Raw genomic sequence first — 25,414 nt, 5'->3', positions numbered from 1 at the left:
TCAGATTGAACAGAGGCCATAGACCATTACTATGCTTCCCACTTGCTCATCTTATCAAGCAAAGGTAATCCCAAAACACCTGGAGTTAGTCAGCAGAACCTCCAGGAGTATTAGAATCTGTTGAAAAAATAGGATGTTAAGATTAAGCAAGGGGAACAAAACTCTTGGGGCTAGGATAACTGTCTGTAGGGCATAACTCCTTGCCTAGAGTTATCATTTTTAAACTTGGGAAGTACCACTGGATAGTTAGTATTTGTTTTATGCATGAAAAAGTCTCAAATGATCCTGATTCTTCCAGCTTTCATGTGGAAGTTCCTTTTAAAGTCACCAAAAATAAGGATTATTTGAAACTTTTTCATGCATAACACATCCAATGGTTCTCCCCAGATTCAAAAATGATATCTCAAGGCAAGGAGTTATGCCCTATAGTTATCCTGACCCCAAGATTTTTATTCCATTTCCTTAATCTAAACATCCTAATTTTTCAATATATTCTAATGACATGATTTTTAGCCCTTTCACCATGTTGAATACACTCCCTTACATGCCTTCTAGTTTATCAATGCCCTTCTTAAAATGTGATGATACTGTGTATTGAACATATTACTACCAATGTATTCTGACCAGAGCAGAGACAAGAAGAGAATCAACCCTTTACTCCTGGAGGCCATCCCTCTCTGAGCAGAACACAGTATCACCTTGATTGTAAGCTTTCAGCCACTTTCTAGTACAGTAGTCATCAGCTGAATTTGGCCCAGCTCTCATACTCAGGTGTAAATGTTAGGCATAAAGATAGGTCTCAACCTGTAATTTCACAACCTCTACAATATAGGCTGGTATTTTGGGGCAATTTATAGCCTTACATAAGTAATTAACTTTTTTGTGAAGTCAGTCTAGCAATGCCTATGGAATTTTTCTTAGAATAATGTTTTTAAATAATTGAAAAGAATGCTAAATCTCAGAAGTTAGTGTATTTAAGGATGTATTTTTCCCATTTATGTTCATAAATACCCCTGAAACCTGTCCACAGTACCTGGACTCCTGCTTAAGAATCCCTGTCTTAGAGAGTTGACTAATCTTCTGAGAAGGTTGAGTGACCTGTTTAGTATCATATAGCTATTAGAGGTCAAATTTTCTTGGCTATATGTTCAATTCTCTATCCACTATACCACCTGGTACCTCAAAAATAGTCGGATTGGAGAAAATCCAAAATGCAAACAATAAAAAGCAAAACAAAGCAAAGACTTTTGCAAAAGATAAGATGCTAAAAGATGGATTTTTGTATTTTACATTCTTTCAGGCTTTCAATGAAGTTCAAATCAGATTAGAAAAGTCTTTGAAAATCAGAAAGTTCTATGTAAAATATACATGGTTAGAATTCTGATGTTTATTAATTTATACATTATATATGGGAGAAAGGACACACCATTGGATAAAATAATTTTATCTTTTACCTGTTTATTGGAAAATTGGAGATATAATGGGAGTGGGGAGTTTCAATTAAAGAGGAAAATCAGGGATTCCAGATTGTAGAGCCCTGAATAGCCCTGGCCTGTGGGAGAAACAATATCAAGTAGATAAATGTTGTCTTTAGTGCTTTCCCATGCCTTTTTGGCATTCTCCTTACCCAAATGAGCCTCCTGACCTCCTGCAAAGACTTTCTCTTCTCTCAGTGATCATTTCTCAGGTCTGTTTCTCATTACTACTCCAATATTTTGATCTTTGCTAGTTAACATGGGTAGTTGTCATGGATTAATCATCTTTACAAATCTCTGCCAAGTTATCCCTCCCAGGTGGTATGTCTTAATCCAGTTAAAGAACATCCTAAAAGAGATACATACACTTGGGAATTTATTTTGGTTAGAGGGTATTTTGGACATCCTCTAAAATAACTAGTGGATATAGGCCCTGAATAAAAGAGTGAATGAAATCAATGAAAAAAATAAATTATCAAGTGTTTACTATGTATCAGGGTCTGTAGTGAATACTGGGGGATACAAACAAATAAACAAAAAAAAATTCAGTCAGTGCCCTCAAGGAACTTAGATTCTGATAGGAAAAATCATCACATATAGAGAAAAATTTCTTCCACTATTTCATTTTTGATAATTGGATAGTTGAGTATTAACAAAGTACATGTTTGGTCCCCAGTATGTGGTCCTCCTTCTAATGCATCATTTAGCAGCTGCAAACTTTAAAAAATAACATTGTACAGGACTTAGCAGCAGCCACAATAAAAGGACATAAATCCTAGAATCATTTATACTGGAATTAAAAGAATTAGGCCTGTGGCTAAAAATATCATATTCAGAAAAAAAATTTCCAAATTATTGAATGAAAAAAATAGACATTAAATGAACTTGCATATTTTCAAGACTTTCTCTCAACCAAACCCAAACTTAATAGAAAATGTAACATATAAGGGTCAATATCAAAGGTTAATTTCAAGAAACCTAACATGAGCAAAAAAAGTAAGACTAGTAATCATTAATATTAGACAAAGTCAAACTTAAAAGTTCAATCCAGAGAGATTTTATGTCAACTATTGTTTTAGATTCATGTTTACATATGGGTAAATGCATATGGGTATATATGTGTCTGAAAATCTGTGGGTATATATGTATGTAGATTTATGTATATATTTATATAGAAATATGTATATGTGTGTGGGTCTGTGGATGGGTGTGAATGTGTGAATATATATATGTATATATAAATGTATCTGTACTTAACTGTGAGGTGGAGGGATGAAAGAGGGAAAAAAGAATAAAGTAAAAAGTGAATAGCAGAGAACAAAAGAATAATCTACAAGGAAGCAAAGAAAGGGTAAACACTCAAATGAAATCATTAATATATATGTTTTCTTGAAATGGTAATTTATTTTTATATATTATGAATTCTCCCTGATGTTCTTCTGGGCACATGACAATATTTTATTTTATGTTGTTTTTATTTTTTATTTTTCTTTATATTCTTTTTTCCACTATTTTTTTCTTATTTTGTATTTAGTTCAATAAATTGAAAAAGAAAAAGAAAAAATAGCATCATATTCATTTAAAAATAAGTTTTATTCTTTGGTCTATTGTATATATTAAAAGTATATGAAATTAAAAGTGACACAGTCTTTTAGACAGAGAAGTTAAATAGATAGTAACTGAGGTCAAATGACAGTATGAGTATGGGGCCAGTTCACCACCAAGTAAAAACATTATGTTCATGCAATAAGAAGATTCACATTAATCTTAGATTCCTAATGTATGATTCATTTTAGTTTCATTTCTATATTTGTTGTATCTCTCCCATTAGCCTTTGAGTGATTTGAGGGAAGGGGATATCTTTTGCCTCTTGTTCTATTTTCAGTGCTTAACATAGGTTATTTTATGCCTAACATAGCAAATGCTTAATGAATGTTTATTAGCTTATCCAAGATTTCATTAAATGGGGAATTCCTCATATGAAAACTCCTTTCAGTAATTTGTAATAGCAACTCATCTGCAACAGAAAGTTTTAGAAAGTTACCTGGTATTGCTGATGGGGTAAGTGAGTTTTTGATGGTCATGGTCATGTCAGAGGCAAAACTTCAACCCAAGTCTTCTTTACCCCAAGACCTGCCATAGAACTTCTATGTTCTAGACTAGGGGTTTAAGAATGTTTCCTGTAATGGGCAACCCAAAATCTTATGCTTTGTGGAAAGAGACAAAATATAGGACATATGTAAATACTTATAAAACAAAAAAGGAAAAAAAGTTTTCCACAATTTTTTGATGAAATTCATACAATAGCAATAATAATTATGTATCTAATAATGAAAAGAATGGAATATTTTTGGGGGAAATCATTTCACCTAATTGGGGCTTAAATTTAGTATTCTTTCATTAAAATCTATCAGCATTTTTCTATTAATGTTGATATGTCATGAAATTTTATGTTTCTTCTTTTAAAATGACTTTTCATCAAGATAGGTACGCAAATACTCATGTCAAACCATGAGCATATGATTTTTAATTATATTTTTATTTTATTAAATATTTCTAAATTTCATTTAAAATGTTTTCATTCTTTTTTTAAATTTGAGTTTGAAATCTTCTCCTACTCTCCCACCTCTCTCCTAGCCCTTGGAAGTTAAGCAGTATGCTATAAATTATTCATGTTAAATCATATAAAACATATTTCTTTATTATAAATGTTGCAAAAGAACAAACAATCAAACACAAGAAAAAAAGTGTGAAAAAGTATGCTTCACTGGGTACTCAGAGTTCATCTGTTCCAATTGGTCATCAACATAATATTGTTGTTATTGTGTAGTTCTGCTCACTTCAATGTGCATCAGTTCATATAAGTCTTCCCAGGTATTTCTGAAACCATTCTTTTAATGTTTTTCTTATAGCACAATAGTATATTATTATAATCACATAACATAACTTGTTCAGTCATTCCCCAGTTGATGGGGAATTTTAGATTTGTGTATGTGTTTATATAGATATATGTTTATGTGTGTGGGTCTGTCGATAGGTGTGAATGTGTGAATTTATATCTATCTATATAAATGTATTGTGCTTAACTGTGAGGTGGAGGAATGAAAGAGGGGAAAAAGAATAAAGAATAAATGCCCAGTTGATGGGTGTTTTCTCCATTTCCAAATCATTACCAGTACAAAAAAAAAAAACAAAAAAAAAAAAAAAAAAAAAAAAAAAAAAAAAAAAAGAGCTGAAATAAATGCTTTTGTAAAAATAGGATCTTTTTCTTTTTTTTCTTTTTGAACCTTTTAGGATAGAAACCTATTAGAGCCGTATTGCTGGGTCAAAGAGTACATATGCTTTTATAGCCCTTTGAGCATAATACCAAATTTCAAACTAAAATAGCTAACCAGCTTACAACTAGATCAACATTGCATTGCCATCCCTAGTTTTCTACACCTATTTTTTTTCAGCATTTGTTATTTTCTTTTTCTATAATGTTAGTCAGTCTGATAGGTGTGAGATGGTACTTCAGAGTTGTTTTAATTCACATTTTTCTAATTAATGATGATTTAGAGCATTTTTTTTAATGTGACTATTGATAGCTTTGATTTCTCTTTCTGGAAACTGCTTGTCATATGCTGTGGTTATTTATCAACTAGGGAATGATTTATTTTTTAAAATACATTTAGCTCAATTATCTAAATATTTGAGAAATGAGACCTTTATTAGACAAACTTATTGTAAATTTCCCACCCCACCCTCAGTTTCCTGCTTTCTTTTAATTTTGGTCGCATTTTTTGTTTGTGCAAAACCTTTTTAATTTTATGTAATCAGAACTATACTTTTTACTTTCTATGATCCTCTCTATTTCATTTAGTCATAAACTCTTCTGTTATTCATAAATATGACAGGGGGATTTTTCCATACTCCTCAGTTTACTTATTTATCACCTGTCATGTCTAAATTTTTTATCCATTTTGGATAAATGACCTTATTTTGGTATATGGTATGAAATGTTGGTTTGTGCCTAGTTTCTGTCAAACTGCTTTCTAGTTTTCCCAGCAACTTTTGTCAAATTATGAGTTTTTGCTCCCAAAGCTTGGATATTTGTGTTTATTAAACACTAAATTACTATGGCCATTCACTACTCTATACTGTATACCTAATCAATTCCACTGATCCATCATTCTGTTTTGTTGTGTTTTGATGATTACTGTTTTGTTTTATTTTGATGATTACTGCTTTTACTATAGTCTGAAATCTGTATTGCTTGGCCTCCTTCCTAAATTCTTTTTTTCAATGATTCTCTTATTTGTTCTTCCAGATAAATTTTGTTATTTTTTCTATCGCTATAAAATAATTTCTTTTGATCACTTAATTATCATCACACTGAACAAGTACATTAACTTAGATAGAATTGTCATTTTTACTCAATTAGCTTAGCTTGCTTATGAAGAATTAATACTTTTCAATTATTTAGATCTATTTTTATTTACATGAAAAGTATTTTGTTATTATTGTCATATAGTCTCTGAGTTTTTCTTGGCATGCAGACTCTTAAGTATTTTATATTATCTGCAGTTATTTTAAAACTATTTTTTTCTTTCTATCTTTTCCTGTTGATTTTTCTTGGAAACATATACAGTGGTGATGATTTGTTTAGATTTATTTTATATCCTGCAATTTTGCTAAAGTGATTGCTTCAACTTGTTTTTAGTTCATTTTCTAGTGCTCTCCTAGTATACTATCCTATCATATGCAAAGTGTGATCATTGTGTTTCCTTATTTGTATTTTAATTCCTTCGATTTCTTTTCCTTGTCTCATTGCTATAAAAAGCTCTTCTAATAGAATATTGAATAATAGTGGGGGTAATGCACATACTCACTTCACCCTTTATTGTACTGGGGAGACTTCTAGTTTATCCTCATTACGTATAATACTTGCTCTTGGTTTTAGATAAATTATATTTCATTTTAAGAAAGGCTTTATTTATCCCTGTGCTTTCTAATGTTTTAAAAGCAGTGAGTATTACATTTTGTAAAACCATTTTTTTTTCTGCATTTCTTGATATAACTATATGATTTTACTTGTGTTGTTCTTGCTATGGCCAATTATGTTTAAATTTTCCTAATACTGAACTAACCCTGCATTCCTGATGTGACTCCTACCTGGTCTTCATATATTGTATTTGTGATATGTTGCTATAATTTATGAGCATATAATTTCAATTGACCATATTCGTTGCTTACATGACATTTATAGAACTCTGATTCATTTCTTTTAAAAATATTTACCTTTTAGCATGTTATTACACTGAAGATTAATCACTTCCAATTGAAGTTAGGTGAAAGCTACTAAATTACACTGTTAAAATGATACTGAAATATGGGTTTTTTTTGCATGCACTGTGTTCCAAAAAAAAAAAAAATTGGTGCTTGCATTGTGGTGCGAGGTTGAAAAATATATCCTCTGAACATTTGTTCTGGAATAGTGATCTTGCTTTTTGTTTTAACTTCTGACAACATGACAACATGGAAAGTATATAAAGCAGTTTGATATTGCTTATGGTTCAAATAATATTAAATTGTCATTGAATTAATTTTATAACAGTATAAGTTTCACATATAAGTGCTGTTTTGCCTTGTAATTTTAAGTTGAATTCATTCAGAAATATGAACAAATAACATTAAAAGCTAATTTCCAAATCCATTCAGTCAGCACTCAATAATAGCTATTGAGAGTGGTTCCTTTTCTTCACAAAAATGTCATTTTTGGCTCTGAAATCAAAAAAGTCATATAAAACCTTTGCTTTATCTTTTCTTTTTTATATAGACATGTTGGGAATGCACTGACAAATTTTTTTAAGTTGAGATAGAGTATGGCAATATATCTGGCGCTTTAAACACTGTTGAGTACAATGTTGCAATTTGTAGTTGTTGGGCATTAAATGGAAAGAGATGAGAGCTCCACATTCAATCTCTGGTACAACTACTCAACTATGCCATGGCAGATTAAAAGAAACCATGGAAAATACATAAAAAATGAGAGGGCTGCATTCCCATAAAACTTGACTTATGGAAACTGAAATTTGAATTTTATATCTTTTTTCATGTGTCATGAAAAATTATACTTCTTTTGGGTTTTTTGGAGGATTTTAAAATGTAAAACAAAAAAAAATATGGAGAACATTTTAAGCTTATAATCTATAAGAAAAGGCCCTAGTTTGCTGACCCCATTCAACATCATGCAATCTCTCTTGATAAATATCATTATATACAAATTCTTATATGTTTTATTTAAATACAAATACATTGTGATTTTGATTAAATTTTAAAAAAATACAAGTAAGCATTGTTACTGGAAACCACTCTCCCACCTACTTCCATACCCTGTTCTATAAGATATCTGATAGGGTCAGCTCAGTATTTCAACTTGGGAAATTGATTTGAAGGGAGAGACGGAAAGAAGGAAGGAGAGAAGAAAGGAAGGAAGGGAGGGAGGGAGGGACAGAAGGAGGACAAGAAAGAGGAGGAGAGGAAGAGAAGAGGGCAAAATTGATTTATGTTTAGTGAAGTGTTTTGAGTTGTGACACAACAATAAAAACAGAGTGAGAGATCCACAGAGATTGACCTTTTATCTTGACACAGAAAGATTAAAAAAATGAAAGTCATTTGTGGAGTAGAGTGTAATCTTTTAGCTTTTCTTAAAAAACACATTGATATGATTCAATAAATATGATCTTATATGGACATATATGTTGTAAGTCTTTGAGATAAAGAAGACCTATTATTAAGCAAAGTTTGTAAGGACTCATTAATAAGTTGCTTAATTAACCTAACGAGCATTTTTAAAATTAGTACATTGCACAATGGTTTTTACTTTCTATAAAGGCACAATTGTGGCCTTCAAGGGCTAGTCTGGCTTAAAGGAGTCTTCTGAAATGCTATGAATCTACCTTTCTAAAATGTCATGGATCCACTGTTAAAATTAGAAAACTAGAAAGCAGTTTATGTCAAGACACAGAGCAACCATCCTAAATGAGTGAAACAAATGTGTTAATCATGTGTCATGTGAGAGAAAAAAAAAACGCATCTGATGAAACCAGCCCAATAGTTCCACTGTAGACCCAGTTCCAAGAAAATGCAAGAAAAGTCATTTTAAAAGAATCCCCTATGGTTATTTTTTCCCCTATGATTTCTTTGTCTTTAGAGTGGTCCAATATATGTTTTTGCTGATTGTTCTAGGGATGAGTCAAGCTAAATTAACAAAAATTTGACAAAAGTCAATTTAAGACATTTTCTGGTGTTTGCAGTTGAATCAGCCTCCCCTTTTGATTAAATGACAAATTGAAATTGAGGGAAGAAGTGACAGAAAGTATATTTGATAGCAGAAGATGCATGCTAATTGCTTGGAGTTTTGCACTGAGTTTATGTGATTCTGGAAATGTTGGAATCTAAGGAGAGAAATGTTTGGCAGATAGAGTGAATCTGGTCTATGAATGTGTTGTGGATAATGTAAAAAAATCTCAATGTCTGGAAAAAAAAATTCAGGACAAAGAACACAGCACATTCCCCAGACTAGAGGTAAAATGTGGCAGGAGATGAGATCATAGCAAAATTCTGATATATTTGACATTCAAATTTCCATGATTTTCAAAAGTTTTATTTTTATTGAGGATCTATGATTTTTATTATGGATTAGAAGGGACACCCTCCTAATTATAACTTAGTAGATATCTAAGAACAAAAGTTCTAATGTTGGGTCTTTAAACTTGGATGGAGAGAAAAAAAAAGTTGTAAGTATTTTCATTAACTTTTAACTGAAATCTTTCTTGCCTGCCTTCTTTTCCTTCTTTCTTCCCTTCCTTTCTTCCTTCCTTCCTTCCTTCCTTCCTTCCTTCCTTCCTTCCTTCCTTCCTTCCTTCCTTCTTTTCTTCCTTCCTTCCCTCCTTCCTTCCTTCCTTCCTTCCTTTCTTTCTTTCTTTCCTTCTTTCTTTCTTTCTTTCTTTCTTTCTTTCTTTCTTTCTTTCTTTCTTTCTTTCTTTCTTGAGTTGCCCAGTGTCACACAGTTAGTAAATCTCATACTGGATTTAAATTCATATCTTCCTAACTCCAGGACTGATTGCTCTATCCACTGCACAATCTATTAGCCTTCCTTTTAGTTTTCCTTTCAATTTATTAAAGAATACATAAGATCTGTAGTCTTAACCAACTGCCAAAGGGGGGCCATAATTAACAAACAGTTTTGAACCCCTGTCTTAGAGACCTCATAAAGTTAAGACAGGTTCAGAGACTTATCCAGAGTTAAATTACTCATGATAGAAGAAAGGTTGAACTCAGATCTAAAAAAACATTGCACCTTTACTTTATAGTTGGTCTTAAAATGTAATGAGGTTTAGTCAAAATTTTTTCCCAAAAATACAATAGAAAATTCTTATTCAAATAAACAAATAAATGCATAGAGAAATTAATAAATAGATCTCATTTTAAAATATCAAATAAAACATATCTCACAAAATAATTCCCCTCCTATTTTTTAAACTAATAATTAGTGTCTTCAAAGTTTTAGAGCAATTTAAAATATATCTTATGACTGCATTAAGAATTTTAAGACATTCAGTATACAATACTTTTTTTTAGCTTAAAGGGGGGGGCAAAGTTTTCTAATTGATTATAGCATAATAATTTAAGGACAATTTCCATATTTTCAAAATCTTTATTTCTTTGACACTTTTCAGGGAAAACGTGTGAGTCTTCTGTCAATTACTGTGAGTGTAATCCTTGCTTTAATGGAGGGTCCTGTCAGAGTGGAATTGAGTCCTACTATTGTCATTGTCCATTTGGTAAGTATAGCTCGTCTTTTTTTGTTGTTGTTTTCAAGACTGGTCCTGGCTGCTCCACAAAATAATATTCATGTTAGAGATGTATTTCAAGATATTGGGAGAATGTAAAACACATACACTGATAGCAGCTTGAATAAAATGAAATCACTAGTGAATTGAAGATTATGAAGTTCATCTGGCACATCCACTAATTATCATTAAATCACCATTGAATAATACCTCATCATTGAATAATACTTCATCATGTCTTTGAGAAGCCTTTGGGTTACGGAAAATTATATTATAAGAGCCCCCTTTTGTTCAAATACTAGCAAGTTGCAAAGATTTCCCATCCCAACAGAATATTCTGTTAATCTGCTAAACCCAAGGTTGTCTAAATTAAAGATGCTAAAGGCCACACTGGCCTCATGGGAACAAAGACTTCAAATATAGCAGCTCATGCATCTAATCTCTAAAGCAATAGAGGGATTACAATCAAGGGCCTAGGACAAGGAAACCACACCAAAGAAAACATAAAAGGTGAAATAACAAAAACAATAAATATTGATAACAAGCAACATTATATAATGTTTATAAGTGTAATATTAATTATATAATTAGAATGCATGGCTTATATGTGTAATCTTTATATTCTGTATTATGTGTATATTATATAAAATGTAATATTAATTATATATTATTTCACTTATTTAATTAATATTATATATAATATAAATATTACATATATACACATAAAATATGGATATATCTATAAAAGAGCTTTTTGCAAAATGCCTTACAAATATATCTCATTTTATCCTTGTAATTCTAGGAGGTAGGTGCTATTATTATTATTCCTACTTTACAAATGAGGAAACTGAGTCCTACAAAAATTAAGTGACTTGCCCAGGATCACTGGATTCAAATTTAGCTCTTTTTGATTCCATGCCCAGAAGTCTGTACAGTGTGCCATCTAGTGACCTAAGTAAGGAAGTGTAGAAATGAGTATTCAGGGAATGTTTTCTGTGATCTAATCCATCAGATAAAAATTCTTCAGTACTTTATCATGCTACCAAAATATTTATTAAAGTCCACATTATCTTCATCGTTAGAATAAAATCTCATTGACAATAGAGATTTTTCAAAGTAACTATTTCCCTGACCCATAGTAGCAGATTTTAGCAAACATGTTTGACTGATTTCTTCAATCACAAGTCTTCATTTAGCCATGTGAATCTGGGGAGATACTGGTAAATTTTTAAGAACTAAGACCCTAGGGGAAAAATGTTTTAAAAATAAAGGTAGTCATGACACACTTTTAAATGTAATCTTAATATTCCATTCCTTTAAATCTATATGATCAATACAATAATAAATTAAGTCCTGATTTTTAAAATTTGCTGACTTTTGAAGTGTAAATGTTCACACTAAAATTTTAACAATCAGCTGTCATGCAACCTCAGGAGTTGGCTCCATCACAGTTCTGCAAAAAAGTATCCTTGAATATAACCTCATTAAAAAAAAAAAAAAACTTAATTCAGACTCAAGTTAGTGTGTTCAAACTGTCTCATTGATTATATGTTTTCTCAACTATAGGAGTCTTTGGAAAACACTGTGAATTGAATAGCTATGGATTCGAGGAATTGTCATACATGGAATTTCCAAGCTTGGACCCCAACAACAATTATATATATGTGAAGTTTGCAACCATAAAAAGCCATGCCTTGCTCCTGTATAACTATGACAACCAGACGGGAGAACGGGCTGAGTTCTTGGCCCTGGAAATAGCAGAAGAGAGACTGAGGTTCTCCTATAACATCGGCAGTGGTACATATAAACTCACTACTATGAAAAAGGTGTCTGATGGACATTTTCACACTGTGATTGCTCGAAGAGCTGGAATGGTAAGACATTGGTGTGTTAGTCAGTTGTTCAATTATATCCAACTCTTTGTGATCCCATGGATCACAATGTGCCAGATCCTTCTATATATACTCCACTGTTTTCATGATAGAAAAACACTATACATCTCATTCCCCTGCCATCTCCTTTTTGTTTTGTTTTCAGTCTTTCCCAAGAGCAGTTTTTTTTTTCCTTCTGATGAAAGCATTGGTGTATAAAGCAGTAAAAGCATTCCCAGATCTGTGTGGCCTGCAAGATTCACATGAATTTAGTAAAATTGGGTATATTCACTATGGTGCCAATTTGTGGAAATTATAGCATGTGACTGAAAGAAATATTTCCCCAAAGGTACCAAGAATAACAGAATCTGAGATGTAAAAGGAATCTCAAAGGCCATATACTTCAAGTCATACCTGAACAGGTATCTCTATAATAGTATCTCTGGCAAATAATCATTTAATAATTTCACATCTCCAAAAGTAGTCCATTCCACATTGAGACAGTTTGCTAGGATATTTTTTTCAAAAATTTTCCCCAAATCTGTCCCTCTGAATCTTTCACTCTCTGTTTTTAGTTCTGTCCTCTGGGCTCAAACAGAAAGGTCAAATCCCATTTCCAAAGATTCATCATTCAGATTTTTGAAGAAATATATGTGTCCTAAAAAGAGACATCTTCCTTATTTCAAACTGAATATCACTAGCTGCTTTCAGCAATTCCAGCATGACATGGTATCCAGGATCTTTGGCAACATTCTGCCCACAGACCTCTGGACATACCCCAATTTTGCAACATTCTTCTTAAACTACATTACAATGTGTTGTCTGACTAGAGAAAAAATGCAGAATGACCATTTCCCCATTTTCTGACACTGTGCTTTTCTTAATTCATTCTAAGATTATGTTTGCTTTTTTTTTTAAAGACATTCTGAGGTCATTATTAACTCATATTAAGCTTATCATCCCCTAATTTCCCTGTATTTTTTTCACATGAACTTTCTTTTTTTGTTTCTTTGTCAAAAAGTAGTTTTATTTTGGAGAAGAGGTTACAGACAAAATAAGAGGTTAAGTAGGCACCAGGAGTGACAAATATAAAATAAAGTTGGGAGAGTAATAGAGGTTATTATCAAAAACAAAAGGAATTTTAAAGAATCAACTAAACGAATATGTCATGAGACCTGGATATGCCATTGACATGGAGGTTCAATCCATAGAAGGATTTAGCAAGGGTTTCACTGGAGGTAGCTATATAGTAAGGAGAAAGATGCCATTAAAGGGAAGGCACTATGGAGTGGAGACAGACAGACAGACAGACAGAGACAGAGACAGAAAGACAAAGAGAGACAGACAGAGAGACAGAGACAGAGGCAGAGAGAGATGGGCAGAGAAGTCAGGGAAGGAGAGGGGGAGAGAGAAGGAGAAAGACAGACAGAGAGACGGGGGAGGGAGACAGGGAAAGAGAGAGAACCTCATAGTGGGCTTAGATCTGCAAAAGAATTAGCAAAGATTTTCATTATGGCCACATCTTTTTATAGGGAAAATTCAACCTTGGGTGTTTCTCAAGGGAGCAGAGAAAGTGTCAGGATGTTCAGAGGGAGAGATTAAAGAGGAGTCAGAGAGAATATTTTCACATGAATTTTTATCAAGCTATGTCTTTTCTATCCTTAAGGCACTGGGCCTGGGATCAAGAAGACCTGAGTTCAAATTCTGACTATTCTTGAGCAGAGACCATACTAACTTCAGGTCCTAGTAGAAACCCTGAGCCCTCTCTTGTGGCCCCAGTATTTTGAAAGTAGTGATGGTTTCAGGCATTTTTTGAAGAACACCTCCCTCCCCATTAGGTTAGCTGCCAAGCTGTTTCTGCCCCGTTTTTGTCTGTACAGGCAGTCTTCTATTGGGAACTGGCTTTATTTCCTATTATTACTTGGCCAGAATATCAAAGATTGTATTGGATTCAAGATGGCCCCAGGGATACACTGTTCACCACGAACATCTTTCCCATCTCTGTCCTCTTGTCCAGTGACCAAGAGCAGGCTTTATTCCCTGCTGTAGCTTCAAGAGAGCAGATTCATTATCTTGCAAGATTTAGGGCCTCTTATGCCAAATAGTGCTATCTTCAGGTTCATCTGGGATCCCTTCACTAGGGAGGCCACAGACATCTGGATGTCTTCTTGTATAGTGTGCTCTATTCCTGATTTCTTTTGTACTTTAAAACCTTGCTCCCTGCGCTGTTGGCTCCTCTTGGAAACTCCTTTAATGCCTGTGACCTTTTCACTCTGAAACACTCTACCACCCTCCCAGGTCCATTCACTGTGGACTATTCCTCTGAAAAGACAATCCTCTCTCTATTTTGTGAGTTGCTTCTGGAGCCTCTACTTAATAGTACCTGGCACATAGTAGGCGCTTAATAAATCTTTCTTGCTTCGTTCATTTATGAACTGGAGGAACAAAAGCTGGCCTGCTTTCATTCTTTTGTTCCTGACTCAGGACTTTAACGCCAGGCATCTGAACAAGATACCTTCATTCAGTAAATGTTTAAGAAATACTTCTTGCTCTACCTTGCCTTTGGAACTAGGCAAGTTCCAAACTAGATCAAGAAGATTACTGGCATTTCTTTTGCCTTTTATTGATCATTGATTTGTTTGCAATCCTTTTAAATCTTTTCTGTGGAATTTCTTAAGGAAGGTAAACTCAGATGTAACTTTGCTCGTTCACTTCTTTGCCAAATATATCTCACAGACTCGTGTGGAAAGAACTTTGAAAATTTCTTTAAACAAGAGTAGGGCTAATGCAGTGATAAGGACAGACAGAGAAACAGAAAGAAAGAGAGAGAGAGAGAAGAGAGAAAGAGAGAGAGAGAGAGAGAGAGAGAGAGAGAGAGAGAGAGAGAGAGAGAGGTTTTATTTGTCTTTAAGGTAGTTGGAATGAATAAGACTTGCCATGTCAATTAGTTCCAAAGTCAACATGAGCCAGCAATTGGGTGCAGCTACTATAAAATCATATGCTGGTTGAAAAAGCAGAAGTAGAATCTAAGAGCCTAGATCAATAAGATCAAGAATCCTTCTGAAGGTTCATCTAGTCAAACTGCATTCAGAATACTGGCTTTAGTTCAGAAGACCATATTTTAAATAGGACATAAATACAGTAAAGCATACACAGAAGAGGATAACCAGCTATGCCATATAAGAAATGACTGAAAAAAATGGAGAATGTTTGGCATGAAGATTAAACTGAGATGGATGCAATATCTATCATTAAATATTGTAGAAATTCCCTTCTAGTAGAGGGAAGCATTTTTTTCAAAATTGCTTCACAAATCAGTATTAAGGACATTGAATTGATAGTACAGCCTAGCTGGTTGTAGGTTCATCTGAAATAATAGCCCAAGAGAAATATGGCATATTTGATAAGACACTAGATCTAGAAGCAGGAAGACCTGAGTTCAAATCACACTTTAGTTACTTAAATGTGACTTTAGGAAAGTCATCTAACTTCCCCATGACTCAGTTTCCTCATCAATACAATGTGATAATTGTATCCAATGATTTTTAAGGACTTTCAAGCTCTAAATGTGTGATTCTTTGATCCCTTTTGTTTCTAAAAACTAGACCTGTTTAAAAATGGATTAGATGACTAACTCTAGAGCTCTTTACCAATGGAAATGTTCAAGAGGCGACTGTCTGTCAGAGGTATTGTACAAAGAGTCAATTCATTAGGTGAAAAAAAATTGACTAAATGACTCCATGACTTCTTTTATCTCTCAGCTTCCAAGACTCTACAAAATGTGTGTGTGTGTGTGTGTGTGTGTGTGTGTGTGTGTGGAGGAGGAGGAGAAGGAAAAATTAAAATACCTCTTCAGGAAGGCCTACCATCCTTTTCTTTATCATCTGCTGCCAAATGCAGTTTGGCAGTGAAAAATATGCAAAGATTCGTCCTACTCTTCCGTACTTCTGGAGTATGGATTCCCCACCCCCCAAAACTTTTTTTTATTTGTCAAAAGGCATAGAAAATAAAAACCCTACTGGATTTCGCATCTGCCATGTCTTACTGTGTAGAGGGATTTGGTTGGAAAATGGTAAAGTCATTAACTTTTCACTTTTGAAATATTGCAGCAACAAAATAGAAATATCTAAACTCAAAGAAGTAATTGTAGAGAAATGTTAACCTAAGAAGAAGGAATATTTGACTGTAAAAAATTAAATTATAGGAACTCTGATCCAAATAGACTGTGATCTCAAATATCTATTTCATTGGATGGAAGTACAGCCATTGTGCTTTTAGAATGTAGAAAATAAAGATTAAATTTTAAGGAAAATAGAATTACTTGAAGACCTAAAATTAAAATGGTAATTTCCATGTTATATATATGTATATATATGTGTGTGTTTCTATGCTTGTGAAAACACTCTTTTTTTAGTTATTCTGAACTTAACAAATACTATTAAATATAAACACTTTAATAGGATAACAGAAAAGATTATATATGAAATTCTGAATCTCCATTAAACATAACTTTTTACAAATATGATAAATTCATCCACTTATTATTCCACTGTTCTGTTTCCTTTTAAATGTATGGCTATCCTATGAATTCTAAAATGTTTTCATTTCTTTCTCTTTTTCTTTCTGTCATTCTTTCTACTTACCTTAAAAAATCATTTTCCTTGAGATTCTTTATCATTTATTTCTCCTGACAAATATGTTTTAATGCATCATTATAAACTAACTACATGAATATGTTCCATAGACTCCAGAGGGTGATGTTCTTAGAAAACATAGTGATCTTTCCCAGAAGAGGTATTACCTTTGTTTCATAAGAAGAGATGTGATTTAAGCTTTACATTTTGAAAATAGATTCAAAAGAAGTGCTTCATCAATCAAGGCATATAGTCAGTTTAAGAATTTTGGGAAATGAATCATTGCATCCTAATCCTGCCATTGAGGACAAAATGCCACTTATATTTGGGAAGCACATTAAGTCTTTCAGAACACTAAGGCAATATTTAAAAAATCTTAAGGGTGCAGTCTATTAAAAAAGACTTGTAGATGAGTTCCTAGTAATTTATCATGGAAATAAAAGTATGAATATTTACCCCAAATGTTACCATATACAATATAGTCCTGAAAAGTAGACATTTAAAAAAAATCTATCTGATGTATTATATGGAAATATAATGATCAACTAGAAATATAAAAACCTATTCAGTTAATAAAATGGAATGTCTACAAAAATTGATTTGATATTTATGAAATCTGGTGAACTGCACATTTCCTATTAGAAAATATTTTTACAATTCTCCCATTTCTAAAAACAATTAATACCTATTGATTTAGCACCTACTATGTGCCTGGCACTGTGCTAAGCACTAAGGATATAAAAATGGTAAAACATATTTCCTGCCCTGAAGGAGTTCACAATCTAAATTAGATGGAAAACACCTAGAACAATGGAAAAAGAAAAGATGGATTACTATCAACAGGTTTATTAATAAACATGGATTATAGTCTTCTGAGTTAGAAGAGGTTTTAGATGTCATTGAATCTACCTTATTTTTCATCTGTAAGACATAAGAATTATGACTTGCCCCAGATCATTCTGGGGTGGGATTTGAAAACAGATACTTTTCCTCCAATATAGGTGCTTTTTTTTTTTTTTAAATACATGAAATGAAAGAGCCAGAAGATCTATATTTTAGTTTCATCACCAACTTATTCTACCATACCTACTATCTTAAGTAGGAAGATTGTTTGAAAAGAAATATATCTATTTTGCAGATTTGAGAGAATAAAAGATGGTTACAGATATAAAAAACAGTTTGAAAAGTCAGAAACACTAATTAACCAAAATGGTGAAATAGTTTCCTTTAGCTTCATGATAGCTCATCTATTTGGAACTTGAGGCTGAAAATTTCCCAAACCCTTAGTTTTCCACCAGTTTAGTTCACTTTAACAAGTATCTATTAACTTAAATTCAACAAGTATTCATTAAAAATAAAAATAAAAAAATCACTATGTTAAGTGAAAAGGATACAAATGTACCACACTCCTAATGGAATGAAAACTTAAAAATCAAGGGCTGTTTTTCACATTGTTTTTTCTGTTCTCAGTAGCTGTTTATTGTACATGCAAAACACTTACTAATCATTTATTAAAATGGATTCAATTGAATTTCAGTGTGGCTTACAAGATAATAGGATAAACTTGGGATGTATCTATATACAGGTCATTTTCCTACATAACTTTATATATAAAATAGCCTTCTTTATCTTAAAGATTCAAAGTATTCAAATAAAGGACTTTTATTTATTCTGTCTAAATACAGTGAAAGTTCCACATATTTTATAAAGCGTTACAGTGATTTTACTTTGTTCCTTCAAATAATGTTTTAAAGAGAGGGAAACTCCACTATCATGGAAGGGCAGATGAAAAATCTTTCATCTTTGACTTTTCATTTTTATACAGATCATTCAAAGAGATGCAGTGTTGGGTGCTTTTAGGTTTGAAGTCATATCATTAAGAATTAAAGCATGTCACCCCTAGTTATATCTACATAGTTATATGTACATCATGTAGAGGTAATTATATATATATATATATATATATATATATATTCTGTTGTATCTAAACCATGTAGAGACAATTATATCGAACGTTAATTATCTTTACATGAAATAAATCCCTGAACTATTTGACTATCCCAATAACAAAAAGAGTCATCAGAAAATTAATTACTTCTTTTCCCTGCTTTATAGGCAGCATCTCTAACTGTAGATTCCTGCTCTGAAGATCAAGAACCAGGCTACTGCACCGTCAGTACTATGGCTGTTTCTGATGACTGGTGAGGTGATTTTTTATTCTATTTGCCTTTTTTCTTTTATATTTTTAAAAGTAAATACAATTTTCATATAAATTATTACAATTACAATCAAAAGTTACTAATTAAATATATATTATATAGTCCTGCCTAGTAGGTGTTGTGAAAAATGGAAGTGGTGGAATGTGTGACTCCTTGACTGAGAACCTTATGGATATATTTAATGTAATCAGTGAAAAAGACACCATGGATACAAAGATTAAAAAAATGTAAAGGAAGTTAGAAAAGAGTGATATTGATGGAACAGTGATTGTGAAATGTTTGTGAAGGATTTAGAACTCGAGCTATCGCAAAGAGTGGTTAAGATTTTCATAATATTTATTTATAAAACAAGTTTGCTTTCAATAGTTAAATTGTAATAGTGGACAGTGTGGTACAATCAAAAACTACATCTTGTTTTTATAGAGTTGTTTGTGCATCGTCTTCCCTATTAGAATTAGAATAAGAGCTCTTTGCAAGATTGTCTTTTTACTTTTGCCTATATCCCCAGAGTCTGATATATTGTCAATAAATAATAAATAAAGCTTAATATATCTTAATAAAATAATAATTATAATAAAACTTAATAAATACTTTTTGACTAACTTTGGTATTAGGGGAATTGGGATCAAATATTGCTTCTGACACTACCCAACGTCCTTGGGCTTTCAGTTCCTTACAACTTCAGAAAAAGTTGTAAAGATGTTTTTTTAAATGAAGGAGTTGTAAGAGATAACCTCTGAGACTCAATTCCAGCTCAAAATCTATGATCCTGTATTTACTTATGGCAGCTACAGTACATTGGCTAGACAGCTGGCATCAGAAGCTGAAAGATCTAGATTTAAATCCTGCTTATGTTCTGTGATTCCAGGCAAGGGCAAATCATCAAATCTCTCTGGCTCTAGGCAACTCTGACTACAAATTGTAGAGAAGTTACCAATTTATAGTGACAAAAGGATTTTTTCATCTGATCCATGAAATCTCGTTTCTTGTCCCTATCTACAAAAAGAGTAGAGTATCTCTTCTATTTAAAGCAGCAATACCATCATCAACTAAAATTGAATCACTATAGAAGTTTTTAATAAGATTAAACTTTCTAGATCATCTGTGAAGTCAAGGGAAAATGCAGGTCCTTACAAGGTAGCAGAATCAATTTTATAAATTAATGTTAATAATTATAATAATGACTAACATATCTAACACTTACTATAAACCAGGTACTGTGCTATGTACTTTATAATTATTATTTCATTTAAGCTACATTTACTGGTAATTTTTTAAAAAGCTTTTTTAAGGAGTTGAAATGTCTTAAATAAAGATCTAATTTAATTTTGTATTTTAACTGGGGATATAGGGTGTAGATAGATGCATTTGGGATTTCATCCGTGAAAGAATTTCCCATAGTGGAATTCCTCCACCTGGACTAATTCTTGTAAACATAGGAGAGTTCCTTGAGGACATTGGGAAATTAAGTGACCTATCCAGTGTTGCACAGCTAGTCCGTGAATAGGCTGTTTGTGTGTATTTGTTTGCTTATTATCTCCCCCATTGGATTGTGAGGTCATTGACTATCTTTGTTCTCTTTTTGTATCCCCACCACTCACCATGTACCTAGCACATCGAAGATGTTCAATAAATATTTATTGACTCACTGACCAACTAGCCAAATGAAATTAATATACATTAAGAGTTTTGTAAACCCTAAAGTGGTATTTAAAATGTAGTTATTATCATCATAGAATTGTGATATTATTTAAACATCAACCACAATTAGAAAGTATTGGCAAACTTTAGCACTCTTTAATGAATCCTTTTTGTCGGTTGGGATATTACATATTTAGACCCAAAGTGACTATAAAATATAGTGAAACAATGCAGAGAAAATACATACATGCTCTTTCATAAGCTGCTTATTCTGTGTACAATGATTGAGTGAATATTTAGAATACATTACCTTTTCTTTTTGTTGTTTAGGACTCTTGATGTGCAGCCAAACAGAGTTACAGTTGGTGGCATCAGGTCTCTGGAGCCAGTGCTTCAAAGGAAAGGACAAGTGGAAAGCTATGATTTTGTTGGTTGCATAATGGAGTTTGCCATTAATGGACGCCCCCTGGAACCAAGTCAAGCACTGGCAGCTCATGGGATCCTTGATCGGTATGCTGGCTGTGTTTCTAATTGTTATGAGAGAGAAATAAATTGTAGAAATTATCATTGTGCTCAATTATGTCCAACAACAACAAAGAAATGCTATATTTGTATATTTGGGGATATGTATTCAGTTATTGTTATAAATGATATCTCTGACCTGTTATAAGTAAACAGCATAATCTTCCCCCCATGGTATTTTTTTCAATTATATATAAAGATAGTTTTCAAAATTCATTTTTACAAGATTTCTTGTTCCAAATTGTTCTCCCTCCCACCTCTTCCAAAAAGCAAGCAATCTGATGTGAGCTATTTATGTACGAGCATGTTAAATATATTTCCACAATAGTCATATTGTTTAAAAAAAAAAATCAGAACAAAAGGGGAAAACCATCAAAAAGAAAAAATAAAAGAGTGAGAATAGTACACTTCAATCTTCATTCAGATTCCATCATTCTTTCTCTGGATGTGGATGCATTTTCCATCATAAGTTTTTTGGAATTGTCTTAGATCATTGTACTTAGATCATTGTCTTAGATCATATGTAGATCATCATAGAAGGGCTAGTTCTATCATAGTTAATCATCACACAATGTTGCTGCTACAGTATACACTATTCTGCTGGTTTTTCTCACTTCATCTAGCATCAGTTCATGTAAGTCTTTCCAGATTGTTTCTGAAATAAGCCTGTTCATAATTTTTATAGCGCAATATTAATATTATATACATATATTATTTATATACTACAGCTTGTTCACCCATTCCCCAATTAATGGGCATCACCTAAATTTCTAGTTCTTTTTTTACCACAAAAAAAGAGGAGCTATAAATATTTTTAAACATGTTAGTCCTTCCCCACCTCATCCATTTTTTAAATCCTTTTTTTGGGATGTAGATACAGTAGTGGTATAACTGGATTAAAGGGTATGCACAATTTATAGTCCTTTGGGCATAGTGACAAATTGCTCTCCAGAATAGTTGGATCAATTCACAATTCCACTAACAATGCTTTAGTGTTACAATTTTCCCATATCTTCTCCACATTTATCATTTCCTTCTGCCAATCTGATAAATGTGAAGTGGAACCTCAGAGCTACCTTAATTTAAATTTCTTTAATCAATAGTAATTTAGAGCATTTCTACATGACTATATATAGTCTTAATTCTTTCATCTGGACACTGCCTGTTCATACACTTCAATCATTTATCAACTAGGGAAATGGCATGCTCTTGAAAACGTGAATATCTCTTGCTTCCAGAGTAGCATTTACTTCATGGGGAGAAAATTAACTAAATGCTTCCTAGAGGATGGGAAAGAAACAGTATCTTCCAGAAAGGAAGTGACTGATTGACTTAATTCTCACCAGGAAGATTAGACTCATTATCTCTGTCATTATTGTTTTATTCATCTCTCATAAATGTTTTCATTTAAAATTTTTGCTTAAGTTATCATTACAGGTTTTGCTTAGAGAAAACATTTCAAATGAATTTGAAATTATATTTGTTTAGCAAGTCTTTGACTAGTTTATTTGTTATATTCAAAGATTCCAAAACTGAGAAAACAATAAATCTAAAACTATGTTAATATTTATGCTAGAAATGTACATTTTATCTTTTCAGTGCATTCCCACCCCTCATGCATTTGGAGCTATTTTGTAATTACTTATCTTAATATGGGAAATTGCATGCTTGATTGTATATACATGTGTATGCACATGTATCTACATATAACTATATATGTATATATAAATATATGTGTCTGTATTTGTATATCTATCTATGCAGCTCTCTGTCTATCTATCTATCCTTCCTTTGATATATATTCTATGTGTATGTACATGGTGCAGTGTCTTTAAACAGTTTTATGGAAACAACATGTAAAATTTTAGAGTGATATGTTTAGAGTAGAAAATCTGCATTTGAATTTAGATTCTTGCATTTGATACTTGCATGAACTTTAAGCAAGTGACATTACTGCATATGTAAAGGAATGGACTAGATAACCTTTAACTTTATCCTGTCTCTTCATTCATCTCTTGGGTAAGGTTTGCCAGAAGTGATTTGATCCAAAAAATTTATGCAATGTGTGGAGAGCTATTTTACTTCAAATCAGAACTTTAACTGATCCCCAGATGGAATTAACAACAATCTTAACTTCACTTATGGTCCAGTTTGCCATTCATGCAATACAATAGAAAATTCTGTCATGGCAGCACAATAGCTATGCACGGGTGAGGAGGATCAAATCTTTGGTTCCCATCTGAATTTTCAGTTGGGTTGATACAGTACAGCTGTAGTGACAGAGCCCAAGACTCCACCTATCAAGTACCCATTGGAAATTATGCAATTTAGTATCACTCTCTTATATAATTACTAAGATTAGTAAGCATGAAACCATAATTCCCATTCATTGGTTCTTGAGTTTTATTGCCTAGAGATATTTCCATGCTCCAAATTCTATAAGGTGCTAAAATATTATTCTAGCAAGTTAAGATTTTAAAGCATTATTTCAGAATGTTCCACTTACTAAAAAATAAGGACTTAAATAATTCCTTGAATATTTACTCTGCTAGACAAGTTGCTGCTGTTACTGCTGTTACTCCTTCTTTTCATCTTCTTCCTCTTCCTTTTCCTCCTCCTCCTATTTTTTATTTTTTTTCTCCTTTTCCTTTTCCTTCTTCTTCTCCTCTTTCTTTTTCTTCTTCTTCTCCTCTTCCTCCTTCTTCTCTCCTTCCTTCTTGTTCTTTCTTCTTCTTTAGGGTTATTACATATTCTTCAAATGTTTGTGCAAAGAGGCAGGGGATCTTTATTCAATAGAGCAAGAAGGTTGCTCCTACTAATTAGAACCAGAAACTTTTGTTAGCAGATTTTATCACATAGGTGAAACAAGGCTGATTTCTTGGACCTGAGAATTTGTTTCTATTTTATTTTAGGTGTCCTAGACTGGAAGGAGCTTGTGCTAACAGTCCATGCCAACATGGAGGCACATGTACAGACCACTGGTCATGGCAACAGTGCCAATGCAAAGAAGGATTGACTGGGAAATACTGTGAGAAATGTATGTATGGCAATATCTTTATACATATTCCTTGGTTGCACCAAACCAGACTTAGCACTAAACCAGATTGTTATTTTGGTTAAGCACTTAATTATGGAGTCACATTTAACAAAGTGCCTTTTCTTCCATAAGATAATAATTAGCTTAAATGTAATATATCTACAAGCAAAATGGCAATGCTTTTTTGACTAATGAATAAACTGATGAGAAGCAGTATAATTGAAACTGAGTACTAGAAATTGGAGCTTGCAAAACCTACCTAATTTTAAATCCTGCCTCTGACATCTTCCATAACTTTAATCCTTAGAAAATCATGTATCCTTCCAGAGCCTCAGGCTTCTATCTCTTCAAGATGAATCTGCTAAATTCTAGGTGTGTTGTCTTATATTTTGGAAGAAGGATTTCTCAAACTCAGAGTTCCAAATGGAAGTTGTGTACTTAGTTTACATTTCAGGTCTGGTGGGAAATTCTACAAATGAGAGTATTGAGCTTTTAACTCATATTGTCACTAGAAGGGTATGAATTACTTAGTTGTAAATACTGTGTTAATGGATTTTTTAATGGCCTTTTCAGTAATTTGGCAATGTACCTATTTTTCAGTTTCAAGATATTAAGATTATTCTTTCAAAGTCGTTTAATTAAATTTAAAATAATTTCTTTGCCTTCTTAAACCCCATTCCTCATTCATCACTATTTTACTGGGATTAGGAGAGAGAGTGGGGCTGATGACTAATATTACCATTTAGTGGCTAATCTCTGGGGATTAAATCAGCACAGTTATTCCACGAGGAATTAGGAGGGGGAGGAATTGGCAACTCATGCAAAACACAAAGAGAAATTCCTTGATAAAATTAGGTCCTATGTCATCAAGTGTCTTGAGTTATGACAGATGTAATTAGGCTTAATTATTTAGGTTACAACATCTCAATAGAAAGTATATGTTGCTCCCTACTTTGTAAAAAGTTAATGAGGACTTATGAACATAGTCTTTTCTATCTTGGAGCTAGGTGGTACAGTTGATAGAAAATTCCAAATGGGGCCAAAAGAATCAGACATGATTGAAAAATGATTAAACAACTACCTTGGAAAGGGAGATGAGCTAGTGAGAAAAATAACAACAAAATGAAAAACATTCATTCATCCATTTCCTAATAACTTTTAAGTGCAGTCATCATGCA

The 25,414-nt window shown here is 32.6% G+C and overlaps 1 protein-coding gene across 2 annotated transcripts in view; it reads left to right on the top strand.

Annotated features, from left to right (window-relative positions):
- The window catches only part of FAT4 (FAT atypical cadherin 4), a 222,997-nt gene that overhangs the window by 179,157 nt on the left and 18,426 nt on the right, over positions 1 to 25,414 (top strand). For both annotated transcript variants that reach the window (XM_023505628.2, XM_012551888.3), the window contains exons 10-14: positions 10,199 to 10,303; positions 11,879 to 12,186; positions 18,933 to 19,018; positions 21,008 to 21,187; positions 24,112 to 24,236. In XM_023505628.2, the coding sequence (XP_023361396.1) occupies positions 10,199 to 10,303; positions 11,879 to 12,186; positions 18,933 to 19,018; positions 21,008 to 21,187; positions 24,112 to 24,236 (804 nt within the window). The remainder of the gene's footprint in view (positions 1 to 10,198; positions 10,304 to 11,878; positions 12,187 to 18,932; positions 19,019 to 21,007; positions 21,188 to 24,111; positions 24,237 to 25,414) is intronic.

Source organism: Sarcophilus harrisii, chromosome 6 (genome assembly GCF_902635505.1).
Source record: "Sarcophilus harrisii chromosome 6, mSarHar1.11, whole genome shotgun sequence".
NCBI classification, from domain to species: domain Eukaryota; kingdom Metazoa; phylum Chordata; class Mammalia; order Dasyuromorphia; family Dasyuridae; genus Sarcophilus; species Sarcophilus harrisii.
This window is presented reverse-complemented; position numbering and strand designations above follow the sequence as displayed.